Below are 14,974 nucleotides of genomic sequence, written 5' to 3' on the forward strand. Positions count from 1 at the left end.
ACCCTTTCCAGTCAACCTTGGCCAGTTCCCCTCTCATGCCATTGTAATTTCCTTTATTCCACTGAAATACTGACACACTGGAATTTAGCTTCTCCTTCTCAAATTTCAAAGTGAACTTGATCATATTGTGATCACTGTTCCCCAAGGGTTCCTTAACCTTAAGCTCTCTTATCACCTCTGGACCATTGCACAACACCCAATCCAGCACAGCCAATCCCCTAGCGGGCTCAACAACAAACTGTTCTAAAAAGCCATTCCTTAGACATTCTACAAATTCTCTCTCTTGAGGTCCAGTGCTGGCCTGGTTTTCCCAACCCACTTTCATGTTAAAAACCCCAACAATTATCATGATGTTGCCCTTCTGACACGCCTTTTCTATCTCCTGCTGTAATTTGTAATGATTTTGCGATTTAATATTATTTCTTATACACAGGGCCACACCAATCCCTCTGCCTACTAACCTATCTTTCTGATACACCATATGTCCTTGGACATACAGCTCCCAATGGCAGTTATCCTTTAGCCAAGTTCCAGAGATGGCCACAATGTCATACTTGCCAATCTGTAGCTGAATTTCAAGATCATTAATTTTGTTCCTTATGCTGTGTACATTCAAATACAACACTCTCAGTCCTGTATTTGTTGCTTTCTGTTTTAACTGCACCACACCTCTATTGCCCTGAAACTCATCCCACTGTCTGTGATTATGCCTTATCTCCTGCCTGTCATCTCTGTTGCATGCTATCTTTGATTCATTTCTGTTTTCCCCTTCCTCAGCCCTATCACTCTGGTTCCCATCTCCTTGGCCTCTCATCCCCTCAGTTTAAACCCTCCCTAACAGCTGCCTGCTAGGATATTGGACCCCTCTGGGTTCAGGTACAACCTAACCTTTTTTTTTCAGGTCGTACCTCTCCCAGAAGAGGACCCAGTGATCCAGGAATCTGAAGCCCTGCCCCCTACACTAGTGTCTCAGCCACATATTACACAACACAAAGTAACTGATTGCATAAGTATTCACCCCCTTCAAGTCAATATTTAGTAGATGCACCATTGGCAGTAATTACAGCCTTGAGTCTGTGTGGATAGGTCTCTATCAGCTTTGCACATCTGGACACTGCAATTTTTCCTCATTCTTCTTTACAAAACTGCACAAGCTCTGTCAGATTGCATGGGGATTGTGAGTGAACAGTCCTTTTCAAGTCCAGCCACAAATCTTCAATTGGGTTGAGGTCTGTACTCTGACTTGGCCACTCCAGGACATTAACTTTGTTGTTTTTGAGCCATTCCTATGCAGCGTTGGTTGTACACTTGGGGTCATTGTCTTGCTGGAAAACAAATCTTCTCCCAAGTCACAGTTCTCTTGCAGATTGCATCAGGTTTTCCTCCAGGATTTCCCAGTATTTTGCTGCATTCATTTTACCCTCTACCTTCACAAGCCTTCCAGGGCCTGCTGCAGTGAAGCATCCCCACAGCATGATGCAGCCACCACCATGCTTCACGGTAGGGATGGTGTGTTTACAATGATGTGTGGTGTTTGGTTTGTGCCAAACATAGTGTTTAGTCTGATGGCCAAAAAGCTCAAATTTGGTTTCATCAGACCATAGAACCTTCTTCCAGCTGAGTCTCAGCTGGCATGCCTTCTGGCAAACTCTAGCCAAGATTTCATGTGAGTTTTTTTTACAAAAGTAGCTTTCTCTTTGCCACTCTCTCATAAAGCTGTGACTGGTGAAGCACCCGGACAACAGTTTTGTACGTGTAGTCTCTCCCATCCCAGCCACTGAAGCTTGAAACCCCTCCAGAGTTGCCAGAGATCTCCTGGTGGCCTCCCTCACTAGTCCCCTTCTTGCACGGTCACTCAGTTTTTGAGGACAGCCTGCTCTCAGCAGATTTACAGCTGTGCCATATTCTTTCCATTTCTTGATGATTGACTAAACTGTACTCCAAGGGATATTCAGTGACTTGGAAATTTTCTTGTATCCATCTCCTGACTTGTGCTTTTCAAAGACAGATCTCCATTTAACTAATTATGTGACTTCTAATTGGCTGAACCAGTGATGATTTGGTGTGTCTTGTTAAGGAGGGGTGAATACTTATGCAGTCAATTATTTTGTGTTTTGTATTTGTAATTAATTTAGATCACTTTGTAGAGATCTGTTTTCACTTTGACACAAAAGAGTCTTTTCCTGTTGATCACTCTCAGGAAAGACAAATTAAAACCACTGTGATTCAATGTTGTAAAACAATAAAATATGAAAACTTCTAAGGGGTATGAATACTTTTTTATAGACATGGTAATGTGCCTAAGGCTTTAGCACAGTGGTGTACAGTAAGTGTGTCATTTTTGTCAACAACCAACACAATCTGTGGCAACACAATACTAGGGCAGCCTACAGGTGCCACCACTCATTCCAGTGCCAACACAATGTGCCTGTCAAGTTTAGCAGAACAACACACAGCCACATACAACAAGCAAAAATGGACAACCCCCACCCACACACACAATTGGGCCAATAATCCCAGGGCAAGTCAGGTCTAGGCCTTTGACCTCAGTCCATGGCCCCAGATTTGCAAATGTTGGGACTTTGACCTCTGGACCTGACAATCTCAGAACTTTGATCTCTGTACTTGCTGACCTTGGGATTTTGACCTCCAGATTTGCCAATCTCAGGGCTTCATTCTCCAGATTTCCTGATCTCGGGGCTTTGACCTCTGGTCTTTGATTTCTAGACTTGCTGTCCACGGGGTGTTAATCTCCAGATTCACTCACTTGGAGCATTGACCTCTAAACTCCAGAATTTGGAGATTAAGATCTGGTTTGATTCTGTTGCTCCCTCTTCCACGCTGCCCTAGGACCATAAAACCATAAATATAAGAGCAGAATGAGGCCATTTGGCCCAATCCATCATGGCTGATTTATTATCTCTCTCAAATTCATTCTCCTGCCTTTTCCATGTAATCTTTGATGCCCTGACTAGCCAAGAACCTGTCAATCTTTGCACTAAATATAGCCAATCACTTGGCATCCACAGCCATCTGTGGCAATGAATTCCACAGATTCACCACCCTCTGGCTGAAGAAATTCCTCCTCATTTCTGTTCTCAATAGACATCACTCTGTCTAGAGACTCTGACCCCTGGTCCTAGACTCCCCCACTATCGTTGTGGAGCATTCTCTCCACATCCGCTCTATTTGGGCCTTTCAATATTCAGTAGGGTTCAATGAGAACAGTTCCAGAGCCATCAAGCATGCTTCATACGTTAACCCTTTCATTCCCAGAATCATACTCGTGGACCCTCTCTAATGGCACCATATCTGTTCTTAGATGAGTGGGGGAGGTGCAGTAAGCAGTTATCGTGACTCGGATCTCAACTCCGACGCTGTTTTGTAAGGAGTCTGTACATCCATCCTGCGGAATGCATGGGTTTTCCCCTCGGTGCTCTGATTTCCTCCCACAGTCCACAGATGTACTGGGTAGGTTAATTGCGTATTGTTAGGTTAGGGTTAGACGGGTATGTGGGGGTTTGCACGGCATGGCTCAGAAGGGCCAGGAGGGTCTACTCCACTCTGTATCGCTAAATGAAATATGCTCAGAATACTCCACGTCAGGTCTGACCAATGTCTGATAAAACCTTGGCATTATATTTTTGAAATGAATGCTAACATTGCATTTTCCTTCCTTCTCACTGACTCAATTTTTTTACGGGAAGGGGTGATCAGAGGGCTGGTCACCCATTTTCAATGAACAATACGCGGGAGGAACTCAGGGGATTGAGCAGCATCTGTGGGTCAGTGGTGGAAAGGGTGAGTGGCATCAAGTTCCTGGGAGTCAACATCAGAGAGGATCTGCCTTGGACTCAGCATATAGATGCATCCATGAAGAAGGCATGACAGTGGCTCTACTTTCTTAGATGTTCAAGGTGATTTGGCAAGTCATTGAAGAAAAGATCTCCCCGGTGACCAACTATTTTTATTCTAGTCCCCATTCCCATTCCGACATGTTGGTCCACTGCCACCATGAGGCCCCTCTCAGGTTGGAGGAACAACACCTCATATTCTGAGTGGGTAGCCTCCAACCTGATGGCATGAACATTAATTTATCTAACTTCCCAGAATTATCCCCCCCCTCTCTTCATCTGTTCCTCACTTTAGCCCCCCTCTTATCTCTTCTCGCTTGCCAATTACCTCCGTCTGGTGCCCCTCCTTCTTCCCTTTCTCCCGGCATCCACTCTCCTATCAGATTCCTTCTTCAGTCTTAGCTTTTCCACCAATCACTTCTTAGCTTCTTAATTCATCCCTTCTCCCCTACCTACCCACCTTCAAAGTTCATTTACTTTCTCACTGTTACCATTAAGTAGGAGGTACAGAAGCCTGAAGGCACACACTCAGCGATTCAGGAACAGCTTCTTCCCCTCTGCCATCCGATTCCTAAATGGACATTGAACCCTTGATCACTACCTCACCTTTTAAATATATATTATTTTTGTTTTTTGCATGATTTTTAATCTATTCAATATACACATACTGTAATTTATTTATTTATTTTCTTCTTCTAGATTATGTATTGCATGGAACTGCTCCTGCTAAGTTAACAAATTTCACAACACACGCCAGTGATAATAAACCTGATTCTGATTACTGCATACAACCTTGATATTCATCTCCTTACAGACAGCCAGAGAACAAAGAGACCCAAAAGAACCTATCAAAAAGACTATCAGACACCCAACATACACAAAAAAAACAAATTATGCAAACAATATAAAATTAAGCAAATAACATTCAGTTGAGTCCTGCCGAAGGGTTTTGGCCCCAAATATTGACTGTACTTTTTTCCATAGATGCTGCCTTGCCCGCTGAGTTCTTCCAGCATTTTGTGTGTGTTGCTCAGATAGCATTCAGAACTGAAGTTCATGAAGGTGAGTCCACAGACACGAACCCAGTTATCTCCGCAGCTGATCCAGGAGCCTGTTAGTTGCGGGCCGCAGCCTCAGTTCAGCGCAGAGTCGAGGAAATCTCACAGAGCAGCGAGATGAACCAGCCCAGTCACCTGGCTTTACTTATCAGCTGCCAGCTTGATTCCTCCCTGCTCTCCCCACCTTCTTGTTCTGGCTTCTTCCCCTTCCTTTCCAGTCCTGATGAAGGGTTTCGGCCTTAAGTATGAACTGTACTTTCTTTCCATAGATGCTGCCTGGCCTGCTGAGTTCCTCCAGCATTTTGTGTGTGTTACTCTGGATTTCCAGCATCTGCAGAATCCCTTGTGATCATAATATTACCCTGGATTTTCTCCCCCTCTCCCTACTTCAACTAGTGTTGGCTATTCTGTTGTTTCTTTTACACATGTCAGTTATTAATAATTTACACAAGTTTACCATATAACCATATAACAATTACAGCACGGAAACAGGCTATCTTGGCCCTTCTAGTCCGTGCCGAACGCTTACTCTCACCTAGTCCCACTGACCCACACTCGGCCCATAACCCTCCATTCCTTTCCTGTCCATATACCTATCCAATTTTTTTTTAAATGACAAAATTGAACCTGCCTCTACCACTTCTACTGGAAGCTCGTTCCACACAGCTACCACTCTCTGAGTAAAGAATTTCTCCCACGTGTTACCCCTAAACTTTTGCCCCTTAACTCTCAACTCATGTCCTCTTGTTTGAATCTCCCCTACTCTCAATGGAAAAAGCCTATCCACGTCAACTCTATCTATCCCCCTCATAATTTTAAATACCTCTATCAAGTCCCCTCTCAACCTTCTACGCTCCAAAGAGTAAAGACCACACTTGTTCAACCTTTCTCTGTAACTTAGGTGCTGAAACCTGGGTAACATTTTAGTAAATCTCCTCTGCACTCTCTTTATTTTGTTGACATCTTTCCTATAATTCGGTGACCAGAACTGTACACAATACTCCAAATTTGGCCTCACCAATGCCTTGTACAATTTTAACATTACATCCCAACTCCTATACTCAATGCTCTGAATTTATAAAGGCCAGCATACCAAAAGCTTTCTTCACCACCCTATCCACATGAGATTCCACCTTCAGGGAACTATGCACCATTATTCCTAGATCACTCTGTTCTACTGCATTCTTCAATGCCCTACCATTTACGATGTATGTCCTATTTTGATTAGTCCTATCAAAATGTAGCACCTCACACTTATCAGCATTAAACTACATCTGCCATCTTTCAGCCCACTCTTCTAACTGGCCTAAATCTCTCTGCAAGCTTTGAAAACCTACTTCATTATCCACAACTCCACCTATCTTATTATCATCTGCATACTTACTAATCCAATTTACCACCCCATCATCCAGATCACTAATGTATATGACAAACAACATTGGATTCAGTACAGATCCCTGAGGCACACCACTAGTCATCAGCCTCCAACCTGACAAACAGTTATCCACCACTACTCTTTGGCATCTCCCATCTATCCACTGTTGAATCCATTTTACTACTTCAATATTAATACCTAACGATTGAACCTTCCATGTGGAACCTTGTCAAAGGCCTTACTGAAGTCCATATAGACAACATCCACTGCTTTACCCTCGTCAACTTTCCTAGTAACCTCTTCAAAAAATTCAATAAGATTTGTCAAACATGACCTTCCATGCACAAATCCATGTTGACTGTTCCTAATCTGACCCTGTCTATCCAGATAATTATATATACCATCTCTAAGAATACTTTCCATTAATTTACCCACCATTGACGTCAAACTGACAGGCCTATAATTGCTAGGTTTACTCTTAGAACACTTTTTAAACAATGGAACCACATGAGCAATACGCCAATCCTCCAGCACCATCCCCGTCTCCAATGACATTTGAAATATTTCTGTCAGAGCCCCTGCTATTTCTACACTAACTTCCCTCAAGGTCCTAGGGAATATCATGTCAGGACCCAGAGATTTATCCACTTTTATATTCTTTAAAAGCGCCATTACTTCCTCTCTTTAATCATCATAGTTTCCATAACTACCCTACTGTTTCCCTTACCTTACACAATTCAATATCCTTCTCCTTAGTGAATACCGAAGAAAAGAAATTGTTCAAAATCTCCCCCATCTCTTTGGCTCCGCACATAGCTGTCCACTCTGATTCTCTAAGGGACCAATTTTATTCCTCACTATCCTTTTGCTATTAATGTAACTGTAGAAACCCTTTGGATTTATTTTCACCTTACTTGCCAAAGCAACCTCAAATCTTCTTTTAGCTTTTCTAATTTTTTTCTTAAGATTCTTCTTGCATTCTTTATATTCCGTACTCTCTCCGGTCCTGTTCACCTTGTACACATCAGACTTCCAATATAACTCGGAGTCCTGCCATGTGCAGAAGTTCGCTGATGACACGGCCATAGTGGGGTGTGTCAGGAATGGACAGGAGGAGGAGTATAGGAAACTGATACAGGACTTTGTGATATGGTGCAACTCAAACTACCTGCGTCTCAATATCACCAAGACCAAGGAGATGGTGGTGGACTTTAGGAGATCTAGGCCTCATATGGAGCCAGTGATCATTAATGGAGAATGTGTGGAGCAGGTTAAGACCTACAAGTATCTGGGAGTACAGTTAGACGAGAAGCTAGACTGGACTGCCAACACAGATGCCTTGTGCAGGAAGGCACAGAGTCGACTGTACTTCCTAAGAAGGTTGGCATCATTCAATGTTTGTAGTGAGATGCTGAAGATGTTCTATAGGTCAGTTGTGGAGAGCGCCCTCTTCTTTGTGGTGGCGTGTTGGGGAGGAAGCATTAAGAAGAGGGACGCCTCACGTCTTAATAAGCTGGTAAGGAAGGCGGGCTCTGTCGTGGGCAAAGTACTGGAGAGTTTAACATCGGTAGCTGAGCGAAGGGCGCTGAGTAGGCTACGGTCAATTATGGATAACTCTGAACATCCTCTACATAGCACCATCCAGAGACAGAGAAGCAGTTTCAGCGACAGGTTACTATCGATGCAATGCTCCTCAGACAGGATGAAGAGGTCAATACTCCCCAATGCCATTAGGCTTTACAATTCTACCGCCAGGACTTAATAACTTTTTTTAAAAGCTATTATTAATGCTTTTTGAGATAGTGATTTAGATGCATATCATATTTTTTACTGAGTTAAGTATTGTATGTGATTAGTTTTGCTACAACAAGTGTATGGGACATAGGAAAAAAAGTTGAATTTCCCCATGGGGATGAATAAAGTATCTATCTATCTATCTATTCCTCGAGCATCTCATTTACTCCATGTTGCCTATATTTATTGTAGGTCTCCCTCTTTTTCCGAACCAAGTTTCCAGTATCCCTTGAAAACCATGGCTCTCTCAAACTTTTAACCTTTCCTTTCAACCTAACTGGAACATAAAGATTCTGTACCCTCAAAATTTCACCTTTAAATGACCTCCATTTCTCTATTACATCCTTCCCATAAAACAAATTGTCCCAATCCACTCCTTCTAAGTCCTTTTGCATCTCCTCAAAGTTAGCCTTTCTCCAATCAAAAATCTCAACCCTGGGTCCAGTCCTATCCTTCCCAATAATTATATTTTAACTAGTGGTATTGTGATCACTGGACCCGAAGTCCTCCCCAACACATACCTCCGTCACCTGACCTATCTCATTCCCTAACAGGAGATCCAACACTGCCCCTTCTCTAGTTGGTACCTCTATGTATTGCTGCAAAAAACTATCCTGCACAAATTTTACAAACTCCAAACCATCCAGCCCTTTTACAGAATGGGTTTCCCAGTCTATGTGTGGAAAATTAAAATCTCCCACAATCACAACCTTGTGCTTACTACAAATATCTGCTATCTCCCTACAAATTTGCTCCTCCAATTTTTTGCTCCTCATTAGGTGGTCTATAATATACCCCTATAAGTGTTACTACACCTTTCCCATTCCTCAATTCCATCCAAATAACCTCCCTAGACGAGCCTTCTAATCTATCCCGCCAAAGCACCGCTGTAATATTTCTCTGACAAGCAACGTAACCTCCCCCTCTTGTCCCTCCGATTCTATCACACCTGAAGCAACAAAATCCAGGAATATTTAGTTGCCAATCACACCCCTCCTGCAACCATGTTTCACTAATAGCTACAACATCATATTTCCAGGTATCAATCCACGCTCTAAGCTCATCCACCTTTTTTACAATGCTCCTAGCATTAAAATAAATGCATTTAAGAAACTCTCCACCTCTTCCTCTCTGTTTATCCCTAACGGTGCAAACAACTTTATTATCTTTTTCTTCCTTCTCCCCTACATCTTCGGTCTGAGCACTCCCCTTCTCTGTCACCTGCCTATCCTCCCTCACATACTGTCTACTAGCTTTCTCTATTTACGAACTAACCTCCTCTCTCTTAGTCTCTTCAATTTAATTCCCACCCCCCAACCATTCTAGTTTAAAGTCTCCCCAGTAGCCTTCGCAAATCTCCCCGCCAGGATGTTGGTCCCCCTAGGATTCAAGTGCAACCCGTCCTTTTTGTACGGGTCACACCTGCCCCAAAAGAGGTCCCAATGATCCAGAAATCTGAATCCCTGCCCCCTGCTCCAATCCCTCAGCCACGCATTTATCCTCCACCTCATTCCATTCCTACTCTCACTGTCGCGTGGCACAGGCAGTAATCCCGAGATTACTACCTTTGTGGCCCTTCTTCTCAACTCCCTATATTCTCCTTTCAGGACCTCTTCCCTTTTCCTACCTATGTGTACCACGACCTCTGGCTCCTTACTCTCCCACTTCAGGATATCTTGGACGCGATCAGAAACATCCCAGACCCTGGCACCAGGGAGGCAAACTACCATCCGGGTCTCCTGACTGTGTCCACAGAGTTGCCTATCTGACCCCCTAACCATCGAGTCCCCTATTACTACTGCCTTCCTCTTCCTTTCTCTACCCTTCTGAGCTATAGGACTGGATTCTGTGCCAGAGGCACGGCCACTGTTGCTTCCCCCAGGTAGGCTGTCCCCTCCAACAGTACTCAAACAGGAGTACTTGTTGTCAAGGGATACTCTCTAGTACCTGACTCTTCCCCTTCCCCCTCCTAACCGTGACCCATTTGTTTGCCTCCATGGTCCCGGAGTGACCACCTGCCTGTAACTCCTCTCTATCACCTCCTCACTCTCTCTGACCAGACGAAGGTCACTGAGCTGCAGCTCGGCGCACCTGGCGCAGATGTGGACGTCCGGGAGGCTAGGAGACTCCAGGACCTCCCACATCCGACACCGACAACAACAAGCTGCCCTCACACTCATACTTCCCCGTTCCTCAAATAACAGGAAAAACTGAAACCTAAACCTACCTTGCCTTGCCCAGTTCCGCCTGAGCCCGTTAAGCCCAAGCCTACACTCTGCTCCCGGCTCACTCCACTGCCCGCTCTATAAGGCTGTGTCCTTTTTAAATCTTCCCTGCTTCACTGCCTGCCGTCACACGCCTGCGCAGTTCCGCCTCTCTTAACTCCGATGAGAAGAAGAAAAAATCAAAATGACTCCTGTCGCTCTCCCACTTCAATTCTCAGCCTTCCTTCTCCAAATTTATTCATTTTATTTTGTTCTAATCACGCATTGAACTGTACTGCTGCCTGTAGCTAATATGCATAGTATTTACACCCTGGGTATGTGCGTCTTTGACAACAATCAGCTTGAATTTAGACTCAGTAATGCAGCACAGGCACAGGCCCTTCAGCCCAACTTGTCTATGCTGACCACAGTACCACCAAGTTAATCCAATTTACCCGTATTTGCCCCATGTCTCTCTAAAATGCTCCTTATCCAAATGTCATAGCTTTAACTTGAAACAGAACATTTTTGTCGATGCACCACACCGCAGAAAATACTTTCTGGATGCATCATGGCTCGTTATGGCAATTGCTCCATACACAACTGCAGAAAGTTGTGGACACACTTCAGCATGCTTCAACATTGAGGAGATTGTCCCAGAAATGTGAAACCCACAGAAGACAGCATTTCCCAGTGGCCATTTATTTCAGTTTGACTTCCCATCCCCATTCCAACATGTCTGCCTTCTACTACCATGACAAGGCCAGGCTTTGGAGAATCAGCACCTCGTATTCCTCCTGCATAGCCTCCAGCTTGATGACATGACTATCAGCTTCTGGTAATTACTCCTCATTCCCTCCTCTGGTTTTCCATTCCCCATTCTGGCTCCCTCCTACCCATCACTTCCCTCTGGTTCCCCTCTTCCTTCCTTTTCCCCCATGGTCTACTCCCCTCTCCCTTCTTCAGTGTGGGCTGGCCCCAACTCATCACTGGGTGTGTTGTTTGTTAACACAAATGACACATTTTACTGTATGTTTCAAAGTAAACATTATAGATCTAAATCCTTCAGCCCTTTACCTCTTCCACCTATCCCCTCATTCATTCCCCCACCTTCTTCACCCACCCACACACCTTCACCCGGTCTCACCTATCATCTGCCAGCTTCCCCCACCCAGCACCACTTTATTCTGGCTTCTGCCCCCCTTCCTTTCCAGTCCTGAAGGGTGTCAGTCCAAAGCATCAACTGTTTCTCCTCCTCCATAAGCGCTGTTTGACCTGCTGAGTTCCTCCGGCATCTTCTGTGCCCGTTCCCCTGTAATGTGACACCTTGTTCTGATCACCCACCTACAGGAAAGATGTCAATAGGATTGAAAAAATGCAGACAAAATGTCTCAGGGACTTTAGGGATTGAGTTTTTTGGAAAGTTTGAATAGGTTAGGACTTTATTCCCTGGAGCATAGGAGAATGAGGAGAGATTTGACAGAGGTATTCAAAATTATGAGGGGTATTTATAGGGAAAACGCAAATAGGCTTTTTCCACTGAGGTTGGGTGAGACCAGAACTAGAGGTTATAGGTCATGGGTTAAGGGTGGAAGGTGAAATGTCTTCGCTCAGAGGGTGGTGAGAGTGTGGACTGATTGAGCTGCCAGCACAAGTGTTGGATGTGGGCTCACTTTCAACGTTTAAGGGAAGTTTGGATAGGTACATGCTCTTGACCTGGTGCAGGTGCATGGGACAAGGCAGTTTGGTACGGTACAAGGCTTGCTTCTGTGATAGTGTTCGATGACTCAATTTGTTTAACAACATTTATTTTAAAGAGGTACAATCCAAACATAAAAATAAGGTAGCATATAGAGACAATGGTCAGGTAATCAGGGCACGGATAATTGGATAATTCTGTCAATAAGGCTTAGAGCCAACATCCTCTTTTGTCTTCATATTGAAGCCTACATTACATGATTGAGGTGCACATTTTGCACGTATTTTTACATGTAACTATTCCCCATTCCGTGTTCTGAGGAACTACCCCTGCTGCTGCTGGGAGAAGTTGCTGTTGATTCAAGACAGCCGCTCTTTATAAACTGTCAGCAAACTGACTTCTTGTACCACCTCCAAGTCCTGACTGACATTGTACTGTCAATTAAAACTCTGAAAACGCGATACTAATTAGCTGAATCACAAAAATATTCAGGGGCTTAACCGTGAAACTGAACAACTTGTCCAATCTACAACAGCTCTTTGGTACTTGTAACTCTAGCATGTTTGGAAATCTCATTTCCTTCTTCCTGGGAAGAGTCCCTTTAACAACCAAATTGCATTTAACACGAGTACAATGTACATTTTAATCATTAAGATATTGGTGTCATCGCTTCTGCTCTTTATGACTCAAGTGCTTGCTTGTTTTATATTTATACATATATCGAAAATAGATTCTAGACGTTCTTGCAGCTGACAGGAACCCCAAAACGTGACTCGTCGATGGCTTCGGCAAGATGGTGATTGTCTTTTCCAGGTCGGTGCTTGGCTTGGGGCTCCGTGAGCGTGGCTGAACGTTTGCCGAGTCCTCTGGACGACGAAGCACTAGCTTCCGTTTTATTCCACATTCCTGTACTTAGTGAACAGGTTGTAGAGAACGCGCAGTGTGGACTTCAGGTCACAGTTCACGATATCTGCAAGGGGGAGGAAGATGGTGCCCAGAATCAGATTCAGAACTATATGCTGTGAAAATTTGTCGATTTGCAGTGCAAAGATAGAAAAATTAAAATAAATTACACCAATAAATGGTGAAAAACAAGTAATAATGAGGTAGTGTTGATGGACCGTTCAGAAATCTGACGGTGGGAACCAAACAGTTTCGTTTGGATTGAGCACATAGTTTGCCATACACCTCTCCCCTCATGGTTCCCGTTCCTCAGGACATGTTCTCGTTACTTATTGCTAGTTATTTATATCTGCATTTGCAGTTTGTTGTCTTCTTCTCACTGGTTGAATCCCCTAGTTGGGCGGTCTTCCATTGATTCTGTTATGGTTATTACTTTATGGATTTATTGAGTATGCCCACAAGAAAACAAATCTCAAGGTTGCATCTGGTGACATATGTATACAGTACTTTGATAATAAATCTACACTGACCTTTGAACCTCCTTGCAGGCAACTCTTTGTGTTTCTGCTCATCTCCCTCCAGCAATTGTCTCCAACTTCTACCCCACTGCTCCATCTGCTTCTTTGTACATTTCTCTCTCTGTCTCATCTGCCACTGTCTTCAACTTTATCCCAGCTCTCTCCCCTACCCTATTATTGACTTCTGGTCAAGATGGCACCTGCGTACAACACCCCTTCGGTCGGCATCTTCTGCATAGATTATGAAACCAAACATTTCACTTCTTTTATGTCTCTTGAGTTTGTGTGACTCTGGAACTGTTGGAGCCTCTGGTTTGCCGTTTGGAGATGGTTTGGGTGTTTCAGTACTCTGCGGTCTCCGAGGGAACAAAGGCAGCACGTGGGAACCTCGTGGTGAGAAGGCTGTGGTACTGGGTGTGAGCTGATGTTTGACACCACTTCACCAATTAAAGCTTTCATTGTTCACTGATTAAAGCGACCAGAGAGATTAAAACATCGAGGCAAATGCAGAGGGTGAGCACCGGCTGACTGCCTTTTGATCATTGGTAGGATCGCTCTGCTACGGAGAGGGGAGACTGCCTTTTGATCACTGGTGGGATCGCTCTGCTATGGAGAGGGGAGACTGCCTTTTGATCACTGGTGGGATCACTCTGCTACAGAGAGGGGAGACTGCCTTGTGATCACTGGTGGGATCGCTCTGCTACGGACTGCCTTTTGATCACTGGTGGGATCGCTCTGCTACAGAGAGGGGAGACTGCCTTTTGATCACTGGTGGGATCGCTCTGCTAATGGAGAGGGGAGACTGCCTTGTGATCACTGGTGGGATCGCTCTGCTAATGGAGAGGGGAGACTGCCTTTTGATCACTGGTGGGATCGCTCTGCTACGGAGAGGGGAGACTGCCTTCTGATCACTGGTGGGATCGCTCTGCTAATGGAGAGGGGAGACTGCCTTGTGATCACTGGTGGGATCGCTCTGCTAATGGAGAGGGGAGACTGCCTTTTGATCACTGGTGGGATCGCTCTGCTACGGAGAGGGGAGACTGCCTTCTGATCACTGGTGGGATCGCTCTGCTACGGAGAGGGAGACTGCCTTTTGATCGCTGGTGGGATCACTCTGCTACGGAGAGGGGAGACTGCCTTCTGATCACTGGTGGGATCGCTCTGCTACAGAGAGGGGAGACTGCCTTCTGATCACTGGTGGGATCACTCTGCTATGGAGAGGGGAGACTGCCTTTTGATCACTGGTGGGATCGCTCTGCTACGGAGAGGGGAGACTGCCTTTTGATCACTGGTGGGATTGCTCTGCTAATGGAGAGGGGAGACTGCCTTTTGATCACTGGTGGGATCGCTCTGCTACGGACTGCCTTTTGATCACTGGTGGGATCGCTCTGCTACAGAGAGGGGAGACTGCCTTTTGATCACTGGTGGGATCGCTCTGCTAATGGAGAGGGGAGACTGCCTTGTGATCACTGGTGGGATCGCTCTGCTACGGACTGCCTTTTGATCACTGGTGGGATCGCTCTGCTAATGGAGAGGGGAGACTGCCTTGTGATCACTGGTGGGATCGCT

General features: G+C 44.9%; 1 protein-coding gene across 3 annotated transcripts in view; it reads right to left on the reverse strand.

Moving 5' to 3' along the window:
* The window catches only part of parvaa (parvin, alpha a), a 121,669-nt gene that overhangs the window by 28,775 nt on the left and 77,920 nt on the right, over positions 1-14,974 (reverse strand). Inside the window, exon 13 of one of the 3 annotated variants that reach the window (XM_073049922.1) lies at positions 12,077-12,954. The exons of the other annotated variants lie outside the window; for them this stretch is intronic. Within the exon in view, the coding sequence (XP_072906023.1) occupies positions 12,878-12,954 (77 nt within the window). The 3' untranslated portion in view covers positions 12,077-12,877. Of the gene's footprint in view, positions 1-12,076; positions 12,955-14,974 lie in introns of those variants that run through there. 3 annotated transcript variants of the gene reach the window in all.

This window comes from Hemitrygon akajei, chromosome 6, assembly GCF_048418815.1.
Source record: "Hemitrygon akajei chromosome 6, sHemAka1.3, whole genome shotgun sequence".
Lineage (NCBI taxonomy): Eukaryota > Metazoa > Chordata > Chondrichthyes > Myliobatiformes > Dasyatidae > Hemitrygon > Hemitrygon akajei.